The sequence below is a fragment of the Elephas maximus genome, chromosome 17 (assembly GCF_024166365.1).
Source record: "Elephas maximus indicus isolate mEleMax1 chromosome 17, mEleMax1 primary haplotype, whole genome shotgun sequence".
In the NCBI taxonomy this organism is placed as follows: domain Eukaryota; kingdom Metazoa; phylum Chordata; class Mammalia; order Proboscidea; family Elephantidae; genus Elephas; species Elephas maximus.
The window spans coordinates 44657266-44677062 of record NC_064835.1 but is presented as its reverse complement, the minus strand read 5'-3'; the positions used below and the strand labels follow the sequence as shown (position 1 = coordinate 44677062).

Here is a 19797-nt window from a genome sequence, read left to right as displayed (position 1 = left end):
AAAGCAGAGAACTGTCCCTACAACTTGAACGAATAGAAAGTGAGCAACAAAAGAATCCATCAGGCACCAGAAGAAAACAAATAATAAAAATTAGAGCTGAACTAAATGAATTAGAGAACAGAAAAACAATTGAAAGAATTAACAAAGCCAAAAGCTGGTTCTTTGAAAAAATTAACAAAATTGATAAACCATTGGCTAGACTGACTAAAGAAATACAGGAAAGGAAACAAATAACCCGAATAAGAAACGAGAAGGACCACATCACAACAGAACCAAATGAAATCAAAAGAATCATTTCAGATAACTACGAAAAATTGTACTCTAACAAATTTGAAAACCTAGAAGAAATGGATGAATTCTTGGAAAAACACTACCTACCTAAACTAACACAATCAGAAGTAGAACAACTAAATAGACCCATAACAAAAAAAGAGATTGAAACGGTAATCAAAAAACTTCCAACAAAAAAAAGTCCTGGCCCAGACGGCTTCACTGCAGAGTTCTACCAAACCTTCAGAGAAGACTTAACACCACTACTACTGAAGGTATTTCGAAGCATAGAAAATGACGGAATACTACCCAACTCATTCTATGAAGCCACCATCTCCCTGATACAAAAACCAGGTAAAGACATTACAAAAAAAGAAAATTATAGACCTATATCTCTCATGAACATAGATGCAAAAATCCTCAACAAAATTCTAGCCAATAGAATCCAACAACACATCAAAAAAATAATTCACCCTGATCAAGTGGGATTTATACCAGGTATGCAAGGCTGGTTTAATATCAGAAAAACCATTAATGTAATCCATCACATAAATAAAACAAAAGATAAAAACCACATGATCTTATCAATAGATGCAGAAAAGGCATTTGACAAAGTTCAACACCCATTTATGATAAAAACTCTTACCAAAATAGGAATTGAAGGAAAATTCCTCAATATAATAAAGGGCATCTATGCAAAGCCAACAGCCAATATCACTCTAAATGGAGAGAACCTGAAAGCATTTCCCTTGAGAACGGGAACCAGACAAGGATGCCCTTTATCACCACTCTTATTCAACATCGTACTTGAAGTCCTAGCCAGGGCAATTAGGGTAGACAAAGAAATAAAGGGTATCCGGATTGGCAAGGAGGAAGTAAAGTTATCACTATTTGTAGATGACATGATCGTATACACAGAAAACCCTAAGGAATCCTCCAGAAAACTACTGAAACTAATAGAAGAGTTTGGCAGAGTCTCAGGTTATAAAATAAACATACAAAAATCACTTGGATTCCTCTACATCAACAAAAAGAACACCGAAGAGGAAATCACCAAATCAATACCATTCACAGTAGCCCCCAAGAAGATAAAATACTTACGAATAAATCTTACCAAGGATGTAAAAGACCTATACAAAGAAAACTACAAAGCTCTACTACAAGAAATTCAAAAGGACATACTTAAGTGGAAAAACATACCTTGCTCATGGATAGGAAGACTTAACATAGTAAAAATGTCTATTCTACCAAAAGCCATCTATACATATAACGCACTTCTGATCCAAATTCCAATGACATATTTTAAGGGGATAGAGAAACAAATCACCAATTTCATATGGAAGGGAAAGAAGCCCCGGATAAGCAAAGCATTACTGAAAAAGAAGAAGAAAGTGGGAGGCCTCACCTTACCCGACTTCAGAACCTATTATACAGCCACAGTAGTCAAAAAAGCCTGGTACTGGTACAATAACAGACACATAGACCAATGGAACAGAATTGAGAACCCAGATATAAATCCATCCATGTATGAGCAGCTGATATTTGACAAAGGACCAGTGTCAGTTAATTGGGGAAAAGATAGTGTTTTCAACAAACGGTGCTGGCATAACTGGATATCCATTTGCAAAAGAATGAAAAAGGACCCATACCTCACACCAAGCACAAAAACTAACTCCAAGTGGATCAAAGACCTAAACATAAAGACTAAAACGATAAAGAGCATGGAAGAAAAAATTGGGACAACACTAGGAGCCCTAATACAAGGCATAAACAGAATACAAAACATTACCAAAAATGATGAAGAGAAACCCGATAACTGGGAACTCCTAAAAATCAAACACCTATGCTCATCTAAGGACTTCACCAAAAGAGTAAAAAGACCACCTACAGATTGGGAAAGAATTTTCAGCTACGACATCTCCGACCAGCGCCTGATCTCTAAAATCTACATGATTCTGTCAAAACTCAACCACAAAAAGACAAACAACCCAATCAAGAAGTGGGCAAAGGATATGAACACACATTTCACTAAAGAAGATATTCAGGCAGCCAACAGATACCTGAGAAAATGCTCTCGATCATTAGCCATTAGAGAAATGCAAATTAAAACTGTGATGAGATTCCATCTCACACCAACAAGGCTGGCATTAATCCAAAAAACACAAAATAATAAATGTTGGAGAGGCTGCGGAGAGACTGGAACTCTTAGATGCTGCTGGTGGGAATGTAAAATGGTACAACCACTTTGGAAATCTATCTGGCGTTATCTTAAACAGTTAGAAATAGAACTACCATACAACCCAGAAATCCCACTCCTCGGAATATACCCTAGAGAAACAAGAGCCTTTACACAAACAGATATATGCACACCCATGTTTATTGCAGCTCTGTTTACAATAGCAAAAAGCTGGAAGCAACCAAGGTGTCCATCTACGGATGAATGGGTAAATGAATTGTGGTATATTCACACAATGGAACACTACGCATCGATAAAGAACAGTGACGAATCTGTGAAACATTTCATAACATGGAGGAACCTGGAAGGCATTATGCTGAGCGAAATTAGTCAGAGGCAAAAGGACAAATATTGTATAAGACCACTATTATAAGATCTTGAGAAATAGTAAAAACTGAGAAGAACACATACTTTTGTGGTTACAAAGGGGGGAGGGTGGGAGGGAGCTAGAGGGTTTTTTATTGATTAATCAGTAGGTAAGAACTGCTTTGGGTGAAGGGAAAGACAACACTCAATACATGGAAGGTCAGCTCAATTGGACTGGACCAAAAGCAAAGAAGTTTCTGGGATAAAATGAATGCTGCAAAGGTCAGCGGAGCAGGGACAGGGGTCTGGGGAACATGGTTTGAGGGGACTTCTAAGTCAATTGGCAAAATAATTCTATTATGAAAACATTCTGCATCCCACTTTGAAATGTGGCGTCTGGGGTCTTAAATGCTAACAAGCGGCCATCTAAGACGCATCAATTGGTCTCAACCCACCTGGATCAAAGGAAAATGAAGAACACCAAGGTCACACGACAACTAAGAGCCCAAGAGACAGAAAGGGCCACATGAACCAGAGACCTACATCATCCTGAGACCAGAAGAACTAGTTGGTACCCGGCCACAATTGATGATAGCCCTTACAGGGAGCACAACAGAGAACTCCTGAGGGAACAGGAGATCAGTGGGATGCAGACCCCAAATTCTCATAAAAAGACCATACTTAATGGTCTGACTGAGACTAGAGGAATCCCGGTGGCCATGCTCTCCAGACCTTCTGTTGGCACAGGACAGGAACCATCCCCGAAGACAACTCATCAAACATGAAAGGGACTGGTCAATGGGTGGGAGAGAGATGCTGATGAAGAGTGAGCTAATTTTATCAGGTGGACACTTGAGAGTGTGTTGGCAGCTCTTGTCTGGAGGGGGGATGGGAGGATAGAGAGAGAGAGGGAAGCTGGCAAAATTGTCACAAAAGGAGAGACTGAAAGGGCTGACTCAATAAGGGAAGAGCAGATGGGAGTACGGAGTAAGATGTATGTAAACTTATATGTGACAGACTGACTGGATTTGTAAACGTTCACTTGAAGCTTAATAAAAGTTAATAAAAAAAAAGCAGAGATGTCAGGAGGCGGAGCCAAGATAATGAAATAGACAGACGCTTCCAGTGAGCACTCTTTACACCAAAAAAAAACAAGTGAAACGAGTATATTTATGACAAGCTAGAAGCCCTGAGCATCAAAGGCAAGCTTAGAAAACTAACTGAGGAGCAAGAGGAGGAAGAGACAGTGGAGAAGCGGAGAGGAGTTACAAGACATGAATCACGGGGAGCTGTAAGGCACCATTCCCAGAACAGTGGCGGAGGGCTGGTACTAGCTTTAGGCTAGAGTTTACTCAGGCAGAGGCAGCCAGCTACAAAGCCTACTCACACCTCCAGAAGCAGAGAAGAATGGAGCTCTTGGCAAAAGCTAAGTACTTGCATATATTTTACTGCACCTCCCAGCCCCCAAGCTGGCTTCAGCAGCTGAATTCCTTGGGCCTGAGATAGGCCCTGTGGAGCACCTAGAGCCATCCTCCTGGCCTTGGAGAAGAACAAATTTGTAATTTGGGGAAAAGATAATTTGCCAGCTCCACTAACCGGCGAAGCTCAGGACAGAAACGGCTCCTGTCCAGGCATAAAAGTTCCATGGACTTTGAGTACATATCCCCTCTGCATGGACCTGTGTGGGCCTATTTCAGGAGAATAGGCCCTTGTTGGCAGACTCCAACCATTTCAGCTGTGTGGAGGAGAGTTTGGTGTTTGATGTTTGACATTTCTTTGCCTATTAAACAGGGTCCTCACCTATCCATATGAGGGGCCTAAGGACTGGTAGCTCCACTCAGGTCACCCAGCCACCTGCGACAGGGGTCCAAGGATAACTGGTGCCTCCCGGTCCATATAACCAAAAACATTGGGTGCCCATGGTCCATCTGAAGAACCCACCCACCTGTACACTCTAGGGATCAGGGACACGCTTTCCTTAGGGCACGTGGGGCAGAATTCTCAGTCCCCTGCATTGTTCAGAGTGTGACCCCTTGCTGCAACCAGATACTGGTACCTACATCAATCACCCCTGCCCCTCTAAGATTGTAGGACAGAGCCTATACCACACACTTGATGATCGGCTACCTGGACACCTGAGATGAATTCACACAAGAAAAGTGAATGGACTCCTAGAGTCTTAGACTGATATACCTGATAACAGCTCTATCCAACTGGAGACAGGAAGTCAGAGGTCCAAGGGTTAAAACAATCAAGCTAGCTCACTCAAGCAACCCATTTGGGCATATCAAAGCAAAACAAAGCAAGAAGCTATGACACAGTAAGCAAATGTAAAATAAACTAATACAATAACTTATAACAGTTGCTATCAAGTCACATAAAGAAACAGACCATGATCACTTCAACAAGCTCTCAAAACAAAGAATCAAGGGATCTTCTAGATGAAAGTGCAGTCCTGGAATTACCAGTGCCAGGATACAAAAGATTAATACACAGAACCCTTCAAGACATTAGGAAGGAAATGAGGCAATAAGCAGAACAAGCGAAGGAACACACAGATAAAGCAATTGAAGAAATTAAAAAGATTATTCAGGAACATAATGAAAATTTTAATAAGCCGAAAAAAAAATCCATAGACAGACAGGAAGCAGAAATTCAGAAGATTAACAATAAAATTACAGAAGTAGACAACTCAATAGAAAGTCAAAGGAGCAGAAATGAGCAAGTGGAAGGCAGAATTTCTGAACTTGAAGATAAATCACTTGGCACGAAAATAATTGAAGATAAATCAGATAAAAAGAATTTAAAAAATGAAGAAGCCTTAAGAATCATGTGGTAATCTATCAAGAGAAATAACCTACCAGTGACTGGAGTACCAGAACAGGGAGGGATAACAGAAAATACAGAGGGAATTGTTGAAGATTTGTTGGCAGAAAACTTCCCTGATATCGTGAAAGATGAGAAGATATCTATCCAAGATGCTCATTGAACTCCATATAAGGTAGATGTTAAAAGAAAGTCATCAAGACATATTATAATCAAACTTGCCAAAAACAAAGAGAGAATTTTAAGAACAGCTAGGGATAAATGAACAGTCGCCTACAGAAAAGAGTCAATAAGAAAAAGCTTGTACTACTCAGCAGAAACCATGCAGGCAAGAAGGCAATGGGATGAATTATTTAAAAAATTGAAGGAAAAAAAATTTCCAGCCAAGAATCAAATATCCAGCAAAACTGTCTCTCAGATATGAAGGTGAAATTAGGACATTCCCAGATAAACAAAATTTAGGGAATTCGTAAAAAACCAAACCAAAACAATGAGAAGTACTAAAGGGAGTTCTTCGGTTAGAAATCAATGATATCAGGTATCAGCCCAAGACTAGAACACTGGGCAGAGAAATCAGAAGTCAACCCAGAAAGGGAAATAAAAAAAAAAGCTGAAAACAGGGTAACAACAATGTTATTATGTAAAAGAAGACAGCATGAAAAAAATAAAGAAGGACTAAAGAATGTAACCATACATCTTTCATATGGAGAGGAAGATAAACTGATACAAACAAATAAAAATTAGGTTTAAATTTAGAAAATAAGGGTAAATAATAAGGTAACCACAAAGGAGAAAAACTATTAGAAACATCAAAATAAAATATAAGAAAAAAACAGAGACTCAGCAGAAACAAAATCAACAACAAGGAATAGGAGGAAAGGATAATATATAAAGATAATCTACACAGCACATAAAATTCAGTGGGAAAAAGAAAGTGTCAACAAAACACAAAATAAGATATCAAAATATTAGCACTAAATTCATACCTATCAATAATTATGCCAACTGTAAATGGACTAAATGCACCAATAAAGAGACAGAGAGTGGCATAATGGATTAAAAAACACGATCCGTCTATATGCTGCCTACAAGAGACATGTCTTAGACATAGAGACAAAAACTAAAACTCAAAGGATGGAAAAAATATATATCAAGCAAACAACAATCAAAAAAGAGCAGGAGTGGCAATATTAATTTCTGACAAAATAGACTTTAAAGTTAAATCCACCACAAAGGATAAGGAAGGACACTATATAATGATTAAAGGGACAATATGCCAAGAAGATACAACCATATGAAATATTTATGCACCCAATGACAGGGCTGCAACATACATAAAACAAGCTTTATGAGGACTAAAAAGTGAGATAGACAGCTCCACAATAATAGTAGGAGGCTTCAGCCCACCACTTTCGGTGAAGGACAGGACATCCAGAAAGAAGATTAATAAAGACACGGAAGATCTAAATGCCACAATAAACCAACTTGACTTCATACACATATACAGAACACTCCACCCAACAGCAACCAAGTATACTTTCTTTTCTAGTGCACATGGAACATTCTCTAGAATAGACCACGTATTAGGTCATAAAGCAAGTCTTAGCAGAATCCAAAGCATTGAAATACTGCAAAAAACCTTCTCTGACCATAAGGCCATAAAAGTGGAAATCAATAACAGAAAAAACGGCAAAGAAATCAAACACCTGGAAACAGAACAATACCCTCCTCAGAAAAGACTGGATTATAGAAGACATTAAGGATGGAATAAAGAAATTAATAGAATCCAATAAGAATGAAAACACTTCCTATCAGAACCTTTGGGACACAGCGAAAGCGGTGCTCAGAGGTCAATTCACATCAATAAATGCATACATACAAAAAGAAGGGCCAAAATCAAAGAATTATCCCTACAACTTGAACAAATAGAAAGAGAAAAACAAAGAAACCTGCAGGCACCAGAAGAAAACAAATAATACAAATTAGAGCAGAATTAAATTAAATAGAAAACAGAAAAACAAGTGAAAGAATTAACAAGACTAAAGCTGGTTCCTTGAAAAAATCAACAAAATAGGTAAACCAGGGGCTGAACTGACAAAAGAAAGAGAGGAGAGGAAGCACATAACCCAAATAAGAAACGAGACGGGAGGTATTGCAACAGATCCAGTTGAAATTAAAAGAATCATATCAGATTACCATGAAAAATTGTGCTCTAACAAATTTGAAAACCTGGATGAAATGGATGAACTTGTAGAAACCTACTACCTACCTAAACTAACACAAACAGAGGTACAACAACTAAATAGACCCATAACAAAAGAAAAGATTGAAAAGGTAATCAAAAAACTCCCAACAAAAAAAAAAGTCCTGGCCCGGAAGGCTTCACTGCAAAGTTCTACCAAACTTTCAGAGAAGAGTTAACACCACTACTACTAAAGGTATTTCAGAGCATAGAAAAGGACGGAATACTCCCAAACTCATTTTCTGAAGCCAGAATATCCCTGATACCAAAACCAGGTAAAGACACCACAAAAAAAAAAGACCTATACCCCTCATGAACACATACATAAAAATCCTCAACAAAATTCCAGCCAAAAGAATTCCACAACATATCAAAGAAAAAATTCACCATGACCAAGTGGGATTCATACCAGGTATGCAGGGATGGTTCAACATTAGAAAAACAATTAATGGAATCCATCATATGAATAAAACAAAAGACAAGAATCACATTTTTTTATCAGTTGATGGAGAAAAAGCATTTGACAAAGTTCAGCACCGATTCATGACAAAAACTCTCAGCAAAATAGGAATAGAAGGAATATTCCTCAACATAATAAAGGGCATTTATACAAAGTCAATAGCCAACATCATCCTAAATGGATAGAGCCTGAAAGCATTCCCCTTGAGATCGGGAAACAGACAAGGATGCCCTTTATCATCGCTCTTATTCGACATTGGGCTGGAGGTCCTAGCGAGAGCAATTAGGCTAGGTAAAGAAATAAAGCGCATCCAGATTGGCAAGGAAGAAGTAAAATTATCTCTATTTGCAGAAGTCATGATCTTATACACAGAAAACCCTAAAGAATCCTCAAGAAAACTACTGAAACCAATAGAAGAGTTCAACAGGGTATCAGGATACAAGATAAACATACAAAAATCAGTTGGATTCCTCTACACCAACAAAAAGAACATCGAAGAGGAAATCACCAAATCAATACCATTTACAGTAGCCCACAAGAAGATAAAATACTAAAGAATAAATCTTATCAGAGATGTAAAAGACTTATACAAAGAAAACTACAAAACACTTCTGCAAGAAACAGAAAGATACCTACGTAAGTGGAAAAATATGCCTTGCTCATGGTTAGGAAGAATTAACACTATAAAACTGTCTATTCTACCAAAAGAGATCTATAGATTTAATGCAGTTCTGATCCAAATCCCAACGACATTCTTTAATGAGATGGAAAAACAAATCACCAACTTCATATGAGAGGGAAAGAGGACCCAGATAAGTAAAGCATTACTGAAAGAGAAGAACAAAGTGGGAGGCCTTACTCTACCTGATTTTAGAACCTATTATACCGGCACAGTAGTCAAAACAGCCTGGTACTGGTACAACAACAGGTACATAGGCCAATGGAACAGAATTGAGAATCCAGACATACATCCATCCACATATGAGCAGTTGATATTTGACAAAGTCCCCAAAACAGTTAAATGGGGGAAAAGAGAGCCTTTTTAACAAATGGTGCTGGCATAACTGGATATCCATCTGTGAAAAAGTGAAACAAGACCCATACCTCACTCCATGCACAAAAACTAACTCAAAATGCATCAAAGACCCAAATATAAAATCTAAAATGATAAAGATCATGGAAGAAAAAATAGGACATCTTAGGAGTCCTAATACATGGCATAAACAGATACAAAACATTACTGACAATGCAGAAGAAAGGGAAGATAACTGGGAGCTCCTAAAAATCAAAAACCTATGCTCATCCAAAGACTTCACCGAAAGAGTGGAAATCTCATCTACAGACTGGGAAAAAGTTTTTAGCTATGACATTTCCGATCAGCGCCTCATCTCTAAAATCTACATGCTATTGCAAAAACCCAACTACAAAAAGACAAATAACCCAATTAAAAAATGGGCAAAAGATATGAACAGACAATTCACTAAAGAAAACATTCAGGTAGCTAACAGATACATTAGGAAATGGTCACGATCATTAGCCATTAAAAAACAAAAACCAAACCCAGTGGTGATGAGTCAATTCCAGCTCATAGCGACCCTATATGACAGAGTAGAAGGTCCCCATAGAGTTTCCAAGGAATGCCTGGCATATTCAAATTGCCGACCCCTTGGTTAGCAGCCGTAGTGCTTAACCACTATGCCACCAGGGTTTCCCATTAGCCATTAAAACCAAAACCAAACCCACTGCCATCAAGTCCATTCTGACTCATAGCAACCCTATAGGATAGAGTAGAACTGCCCCCTATTAGCCATTAGACAAATGCAAATCAAAACTACGATGAGATTTCATCTCACTCCAACAAGGCTGGCATTAATCCAAAAAAACACAAAACATTAAATGTTGGAGAGGCCGTGGAGAGGTTGGAACACTTATATACTGCTGGTGGGAATGTAAAATGGTACAACCACTTTGGAATTGATTTGGCGCTTCCTTAAAAAGCTAGAAATAGAACTACCATACGATCTAGCAATCCCACTCCTTGGAATATATCCTAGAGAAATAAGAGCCTTTACACAAACAGATATATGCACACCTGTGTTAATTGCAGCACTGTTTACAATAGCAAAAAGATGGAAGCAACCAAGGTGCCCATCAATGGATGAATGGATAAATAACTTATGGTATATTCACACAATGGAATACTACACATTGATAAAGAACAGTGAGGAATCTGTGAAACATTTCATAACATGGAGAAACCTGTAAGGCACTATGCTGAGTGAAATTAGTTGCAAAAGGACAAATATTATGTAAGACCACTTTTATTTTACATTTATAAGGTCTTGAGAAATAGTTTAAACTGAGAAGAACACATTCTTTTGTGGTTACGAGAGGGGGGAGGGAGGGAGGGTGTGAGAGGGCATTCACTGATTAAATAGTAGATAAGAACTACTTTAGGTGAAGGGAAGGACAACACACAATACAGGGGAGGTCAGCAGAACTGGACTAAACCGAAAGCAAAGAAGTTTCCTGAATAAACTGAATGCTTCGAAAGCCAGCATAGCAGGGGCGGGGGTTTGGGGACCATGATTTCAGGGGACATGTAAGTAAATTGGCATAATAAAATCTATTAAGAAAACACTCTGCATCCCACTTTGGAGAGTGGCATCTGGGGTCTTAATCACTACCAAGTGGCCCTTTGAGAAGCATCAATTTGTCTCAACTCACCTGGATTAAAGGAGAATGAAGAACACCAAGGACACAAGGTAATTAAGAGCCCAAGAGAGAAAGAGCCACATAAACCAGAGACTACATCAGCCTGAGACTAGAAGAGCTAGATGGTGCCCGGCTACAACCGATGACTGCCCTGACAGGGAACACAACAGAGAACCCCTGAGGGAGCAGGAGAACAGTGGCATGCAGACCCCAAATTCTCATGAAAAGACAAGACTTAATGGTTGGATTGAGACTAGAAGGACTCTGATGGTCATGACCCTCATAACTTCTATTTGCCCAGGAGAGGAACCATTCCCAAAGCCAACTCTTCAGACATGGATTGGACTGGACAATGGGGTGGAGAGGGATGCTGGTGAGCAGTGAGCTTCTTGGTTCAGGTGGACACCAGAGAACATGCTGGGATCTCCCGCCTGGAAGGGAGAAGAGAGAGTAGAGGGGGTTAGAAGCTGGCGAAATGGACACAAAAGAGAGAATGGAGGTAGTGAGCGGGCTGTCTAATTAGGAGGAGAGCAATTGGGATTATGTAGCAAGGTATATACAATTTTTTGTGTGAAAGACTGAGTTGATTTGTAAACTTTCATTTAAACCACAAAAAAATTAAAAAAAAAAAAAGAAACAGCCATGTCACTTTGAGGACTGCGATGCACTGGACCGAAACCATGGCCTTTTCAATTGCCTCTTTTTCACGTGAAAGCTGGACAATGAATAAGGAAGATGGAAGAAAACTTGATGCCTTTGAATTACGCTGGGCTGAATGACATAGAATATGTCATGGACTTCCAGAAGAACACACAAATCTGTCTTGGTAGAAGCAGAACCAAAATGCTCCTTAGAAACCAGAATGGCAAGACTTGGCCTCATGTATTTTGGACATATCAGGAGGGACCAGTCCCTCGAGAAGTATATCATGCTTAGTAAGGTAGAAACCAAAAAAAAAAAAAAAAAAAACTGCCATTGAGTCAATTCCAACTCATATTGATCCTATAGAACAGAGTAGAACTGCCCCATAGAGTTTCCAAGGAGCTTCTGGCAAATTCAAAGTGCCGACCTTTTTGTTAGCAGCCGTAACACTTAACCGCTACGCCACCAGGGTTTCCTAGTAGAGTAGAGGACCAGAGAAAAAGAGGAAGAAGATGGATTGACACAGTGGCTGCAATAATAGGCTCAAACATAGCAGTGAGTCTAAAGCTGCTGCAGGACTGGGCAGTGTCTCCTTGTTGTGTACACTGGGTTGCCATGAGTCAGAACCAACTCGTCAGCACCTAACAGCAACAACTTTATATATACATATAAAGCAACAGAGAGAAATGAGATATTATATTCATTAATTTTAACAAGTGGTTACCAGGAATATCATATTCACTGCCTGAGACATAAAAATTCTTTGCTGTTTTCCTCTTTCCTTAAACTGGGCTATTAGCTGTCTATGTGTAAGAGACAACTTTTTCCTTCCCTATCAAGCTTTTTTGACTTGAGGACTGTTTAGTGGTTCAATTCACTGTGTCCCAGGGAAAGAGAGTTTGTAGCACTTGATTCTAACATTCTTAAACAATTAACCTGGTATCTGCAGATACCAGACAATCTTGAAGGATTTCAAGTCAATCTCATTATTTGCAGATATTCTGTGTTTCAGCATAGTGGGTGCCGGAGGTGTTTCCTTTTTTAGATTAGCTGAGAGGGAACCATGCAGGATGGCCCTAGACACCCATCTGTCCATCTCCAGGGTTTCTGATGTTTTCTTACAGTGTCAGGGTCATGTGCATTGTGTCCTTGACATGAATACAGCCTTTTACAATCCAAAGTGACCACTACTGCAAGCAGTACCAGCTTAATCCCTGTTGGTTTTCCTCCAAACACAAAAGACACTTTGTTATTTGCTCACAGGAGAGGTCCACCCTCCCCTTGGTTCTCTCCACACTGCTGTACCCACCAAAGGATTTACATATTGTTCCCCAGGGAGGATCTTCCCTGCACAGTCTGAGATATAAATTCAGCTCTAATCTGCCTTTCCTTACCAGGACTCATCAGTTCAACTTCTAAAATGAGGTTTCCTGCTCAGCTCCTGGGGCTGTTAATGCTCTGGATCCCTGGTGAGGACAGAAGGGGGATGGGAAAGGAGAAGGAGGTGGGGAGGGTCAGCTCTCAGGGCACCACTGGTTCCCCTGTGCATTCTGTTCTAAAGTTAGAGGAGTGTGTCACACATACTATGAGAGTAACGTGGCATTCAGATCTGAAAAACTCAGGAGAACAAGAATAAGAGGGACCTGCTCGCCGGTGAAGATTTTCACAAAGAAATAGCTTCTTTTATGCCTGGCATTCTCATACAAACCTCTTGCCTGGTGTGTCCCAGCTGCCCAAATATGTGGTCTGTGTGGGAGCAGTCCCAGCGGATTCTCTGAGTCTGCTAAGAGGAAGACGTCGGAGACCTCAGGGGAATGGGTTGCATCCGAGGACTCTGGACCATAAGTGCCTCTGCTACACCTCAGACACTGCCTGTTCATGGCTGGTCAGCTGCACCAGTCTTGACATGGCAGAGACAGCAGGGAGGATGGAGGAGGTCCAAGTGCCTCTGAGCAACTAGACTTGATGCAGGGAAAACTGACTGAGAGTTCATCCTAAGCCTCCCGCCTGTGTACATTTTCCATTAAACTTAGTCAGAAAGACAGGCAGACATTTGACAGATTGTGGCAAGACAAGTTGAATCCATGTGGAGGTTTACCAGGCTTTTTGTATATTTCATCAAGGTAATATTTGGTGATATTTAGAAATTAGTATTGTCCCACTCTCCCAATCCCCTGCTTCTCATTTTACCACTTACCAGTCCTCTTGATTAAGATAGTTGAAATATGATTCTGTATTGGCTGTCCTCAGGGGGAGTGTGGCTGAGAATAATTTGTGAAGATTTTGGTTTTTGAGCCTCCAAATAGCCTTTTGTAAATTTATATCAAACACAAGATCCTAATTCCACAAGTCTTTGAATTTCTCCAACTACTTCTTATTGAGAAAAATAAGGAGTTCTGGGAATTTTAAAATTTGGATTAAAAAGAAAAAATAAACTGAAAGATGCAGAAAATAGAATTTATTTCATCAACTACTAGAAGGATACAGAATGACAGAAATGTTTTTCTTTCTAAAGGTAAGAATTTTAAGACTGTGGCCATATTTATGCCTATTCCCATGAAAGGTAATCCAACTGAATGTGGAAATCATTGAACAATATTCATTCAAAAGTGGCTACAGCAATGTATTGTCAGGGAACTGCCAGAAATGCAAGCCAAATTCAGAAAGCAATGTGGAGCAAGGAATATCATTGCTAATGTCAGATGGATCTTGGCTGAAAGCAGATAATACCAGAAAGATTTTTACCTGTGTTTTATTGACTATGCAAAGGCATTCAACTGTGTGGTTTGTAACAAATTATGAGTAACATTGCGAAGAATGGGAATTCCAGAACACCTAAATGTGAGCATGAGGACCTGAACGTAGATCAAGAGGCAGTTGTTCAAACAGAATAAGGAGATGCTGCATGGTTTAAAGTAAAAAAAAAAAAGTGTGTGTCACAGTTATATCCTTTCACCATACTTATTCAGTCTATATGCTGAGCAAATAATTTGAGAAGATGGATTATATGAAGAATAATGAGGAATCAGGATTGGAGGAAGACTCTTTAGCAACCTGCCTGATGCAGATGACACAACCTTGCAGGCTGTAAGTGAAGAGGACTTGAAGCATTTACCGATGAAGAACAAAGACTACAGCCCTCAGTAAACATAACAAAACAAAAATAAACATAACAAAACAAAAATCCTCACAACTGGGCCAATAAGTAACATCATGATAAACGGGGAAAATATTGAAAAATTGTCAAGGATTTAATTTTACATGGATCCACAATCAGTGCCCCTGGAAGCAGCATTCAAGAAATCAAACAATGTACTGAGAAAATGGCTGCAAAAGACTTCTTTAAAGTGTTAAAAAGCAAATCTGTGAATTTAAAGACAAAGGTGCACCTGAACCAAGCCATGGTGTTTTCAATCACTTCCTGTGCATGTGGAACCTGGGAAATGAATAAGGGGGACAGAAGAAGAATTGACACCTTTGAATTTGTGGTGTTGGCAAAGAATATTGAACATACCATGGAATTCCTGAAGAAGGAACAAATTTGTCTTGGAGGAAGTACAGCCAGAATGCTCTTAGAAGTGAGGATGGCGAGACTTCGTCTCACATACTTTGGATATATTCTCAGGGGAATCAGTCCCTGGAGAAGGACATCATGCTCAGTCAAGAAGAGGGTCAACAAAAAAGAGGAAGATTCTCAACAAGATGCATTGACTCAATGGCTGCAACAATGGACTCAAGCATAACAAAAATTGTGGGGTGGCCCACATTTCTGTTATTCTTAGGGACCCTAGAGTTGGAAATGACTGGATAATGCCTAACAACAACAACAACCAATATGCTAATGAGATTTTTTTTTGCAACTCCAAAAAATGGAAATGTAAAATGGTTAGTATAACCATAATTATTCAAGGGGAAGAAACTTTGATGAAGATCTGACACTGCCAAAAATGGGAATACCTTCACATCAGAGCTTTTGGTTGCATACAACAGAAACCAACCAAGTCTAAAATAAACAGAAAACGAAATGATTATTGGGTGATTTGCAGATTTGACCGGTGTAGAAAATGTACAGGAAACAAGCTGGCATCAACAGTCCATGACAAACAAGAGAAAGAAGTTATATATGATCCAACCACCACCACAGATGGACAGTGGATAGTCCTGCTGCCTCTACCACCACTGAACATGAGTCATGGGACATTGGATATTGGAGGCCTTTGCTGCTGCCATTCTGTTTGCAAACATTTTGACTCTGTGAATTGAGCATTAGTACAAATTATACGTAAATAATTTCAGTAGGTGGTCTTTGAGAATATGTTTCCATTTTCAGAAACTGTAACCAATCAAAACCTAACTAGTTGCCACTGAGTTGATTATGACTCATGGCAGGCACACGTGTTACTGGCAGAACTGAGCTCTCTAGGGTTTTCTGGCCTGTAATCTTCACGGAAGCAGATCACTAGGCCTTTCTGGGCAATGAATAAATGTTCAAACCGCCAACCTTTAGGTTAGTAAACCAAAAACAAACCAAACTCACTGCTGTCGAGTCGATTCCGACTCAGAGCGACCCTATAGGACAGAGTAGAACTGTCCCATAGAGTTTCCAAGGAGTGCCTGGTGGATTTGAGCTGCAGACCTCTTGTTCTGCAGCCGTAGCACTTAACCACTACGCCACCAGGGCTTCCTTTAGGTTAGTAGCCAAGTGCAAACTCTGCACAACCCAGGGACCTTCAGGAAAGTACAACAGGAAAACTAAAATATAACTATTTACATCAGAGAAGCCACGAAAATAGTATTTGCCGTATTCAAATAGTACGGCCATATTCAAAAAGCCAGAAAAGTGCAGTTTATAAGATATTTAACCAGGGTTTTACTCCATGGTTCTTTGCATAAATGTCCCCTCACCACACCCCATCCTCAGCTCAGCCCTGCTGACCTGAGCCTCACAAAAAGCTGTAAAGGAAAGAGACTGCTGAATTGGTGTGTGTTTTGCTGTGTATATTTTCAACAACAACAAAATGAAAACTTGGAAAAAAAAGCTATGAAGCAGTCTTTCCTGGGCAATGAAGTCTGAGCAACATCACACAGACAGAAGCTGCAGGACAGGGACACCACCCAGATGCTAGGCTCCTGCTCTACTATGTTCCAGGTGAGACAAAACCTAGACATGGAGTTTTCTCTCCAGTGTGACCCTCCTATTCAGATAGGTCTACATTTTGAAATGAGATGCTACAAGCCACACAGGCCTGTTCACTTGTCCCAGTTAGAGACCATTTTGTTTGGATTTCCTTTCTATCCCCGATGGCACAGTATCTCTGGATCATCCTCGCATGTCTGTCATTTTAGGTCCCAGCGGGCAGATCCTGCTCACTAGGGGCCAGAATGTCTGCCGTCTCCCAGGAGAGAAAGTCTCCATTAGCTGCAGGGCCAGTCGGAGTCTCCTCTACACTGACTGGAAACACTACTTAGGCTGGCATCTGCATAAACCTGAGGAGGGACCTACAGGCCTCCTTTACCTCACTTCCTCTATGCGTGTTGTTGTGGTGCTGAACAGGTTTCAGCAGCACTTTCAGACTAGTAGAGACTAGAGAGAAAGGCCTGGTGATCAACTTCTGAAAAATCAGCTAGGGAAAACCCTATGGATCACAACAGTCAGATCCTATTGTGCATGGGGTCATCGTGAGTCCAGGGCCCATAAGATGGCAATGAACAACAAGGAAGAACCATCATTTCTTTCAGTGACTCAATTAATCTTGGGTGCCAAGGGATTAATGTAAAGATGAATTGACAACTTATGAGAAAAGAACATGGGAAACCTGTCACATGTTTCTAGAGTGATAAAAATAAAAAAAAAAGAGTGATAGGGTTAATGAATTAGAGATTGGCCTTTGAAAGAATGAGAGCCACTGAAACACATGGAGAGAGGAGAAAAGGGCACTAAAATGGGAGCTTAGAGCAGGAAAACACCTTCATAGACATCGACCAGGAAAGCTTGGCTGGAAAACAGGACATATGGAAGGAAATGTAAGAGAGGAATACTACCTTCTGTGAGGGAGGTTTTAAATATGAAGGGCCCAGGTTAAATATTGGGTTAGGTCCAGAGTTGTGAGGGGTGATGGCAGAGAAAGAAAAACGTCCAGAAAAACAAGGAGTTAAAATGAGAATGTTACAGAATCAAGAAGGCACAGGGAAGACAGAGCTGACCTTTCAGGGAGTAAACCTCACTGGGCCTTTGCCCAAATCAGTTATGTGGTCTCTCCATGTGAACATGTAGGCTCCTGTGATGTGAAAACTCCTGACAATGTCCACAAGATATTACTAGAGCATTTTTAAATTTTTAATATAATTTATCACAAAAAGGGATCCAGAAGAAGACACATCCTTTATTTTCCTCCTGGAACCTGGAAATACTCCAAGGAATTAGTCAGGAGATTTGGCCTTTGGGGCGGACAGAGGAAGCGTGCATGTTCAGGGCTGAGCAGAAAGGAAGCAGCTGGTGCAGTGAAGACTCACTGGCCTGTAGCTCTCGGGAGGAGGTTTTTGTTTGAGGCTGAAGCACTGTGTGTGGAGGGTTATAATGTTGATGACAATAATAAACTGCGGCATCTTCAGCCTGGAAGTTGCTGATGGTGAGAGTGAAGTCTGTCCCAGACCCACTGCCACTGAACCGGTCAGGGACCCCAGATGCCCGGTTTGATGCACTGTAGATGAGCAGCTTAGGAGCCTGTCCTGGTTTCTGCTGGTACCAGGCTAAGTAGCTGCTCACACTCTGACTGGCCGTGCACTTGATGGTGGCTGTTTCTCCTTGAGACTTAGCCAGAGAGGCTGGAGACTGGGTCAGCACAATGTCCCCACTGGCACCTGTAATCAGAGTGGACAATTACCATGCATACATATATACACACACTTTTTCATACACATGTTAAAATATACAATTTATACCACAACATCTAGTGATATTACATATCAGCACATAATTGGCTCCATTTTGGAAATAACCATCATTTCCCACCATGCCTTAAAATCATTTTTCACCTCTACAAAGATACTGCTCTAGAGGGATTAAACACTTTTAATTTCTCACCAGAGGCCCAGAGCAACAGGGACATGAGGACCAGAGTGTGTGGCACCATCTTGCTGCCCCTGCCTGCCTGATGCAGATCAGCTCCCATAGCAAAGGCCCTGTTTATAGTATCTGAGCAGCCAGCCTGGGTGTGGAGGGGCCTATGTAAACCAATCAGTGAAGTGAATGCAAATTTCATGGGTAGTGATTTGTGAAACTAACCAATAGACTTTAAGAGCCAAAAATATTATCACAGAAAGTATAATTTTATGACTAGAAAAGACACAGTAGTGACTTAGAAGCTCTAGTATCAACTTCGATAAACAAAAAAACCTGTTGCAATTCAGAGTAGAACTGCTCCATATTCTTTATAGAAGCAAATTGACAGGCTTTTCTTCCAGGGCACCACTAGTTCTGTTCCAACTGCCAACCTTTAGGTTAGCAGCCCATCACAAACTGTTTGAAGCACCCATGATCTAAAGAAAAGCTTCTGTTTTAACTCAGAGACAGTTTTAAATGGGTTCAGGTTTCGTAAAGGATGGACTAGTGTTCTCAAATCAACAGTCTTGTGAAATAATAACAAATGCTGGCAAAAAATAACAAGGGAAATGGAAGAATATGGTAAATATCTGCCTCAATTTTTCATAAAATGTTATACCTGGAAAATGAGCTCTAAAGATGCTTTTATCCTGAAGGATACTTTAAAGACATTGCAAACACTTGAGATAGGGTTCCAGGACTATGCCTAGAATGCCAGGACTATGCCAGAGAAATGGAAGACAGGCCCAGAATTCACTCTTGTGGAAAGTCCTCAGGGACCCTCTTGAGCTAAGTTCCAGGGGCCCTTGAATCTCATAATAAGTGTGTACCAAAGAGATAGTGGAATCTATCATGCCCACCATGGCTAGGAACTGATAAGAAGACTCTAGATTCATTGTGGAAATAGACAGGAAACAAGCAAAATCCCAAAAAACAACAATAGGATTTCCTTATGAAGCTGTGATTGAACAGGAACACTTCAAGGAGTTTCATTCCAG

The 19797-nt window shown here is 40.2% G+C and overlaps 1 gene segment (V, D, J or C); it reads right to left on the bottom strand.

Annotated features, from left to right (window-relative positions):
- Positions 1 to 18868, bottom strand: part of LOC126060440 (immunoglobulin kappa variable 4-1-like) — an 89029-nt gene extending 70161 nt beyond the window's left edge. Inside the window, 1 exon segment of the V gene segment in view lies at positions 18782 to 18868. Within this exon segment, the coding sequence occupies positions 18782 to 18830 (49 nt within the window).
- Between the last annotated feature and the right edge of the window lie 929 nt (positions 18869 to 19797).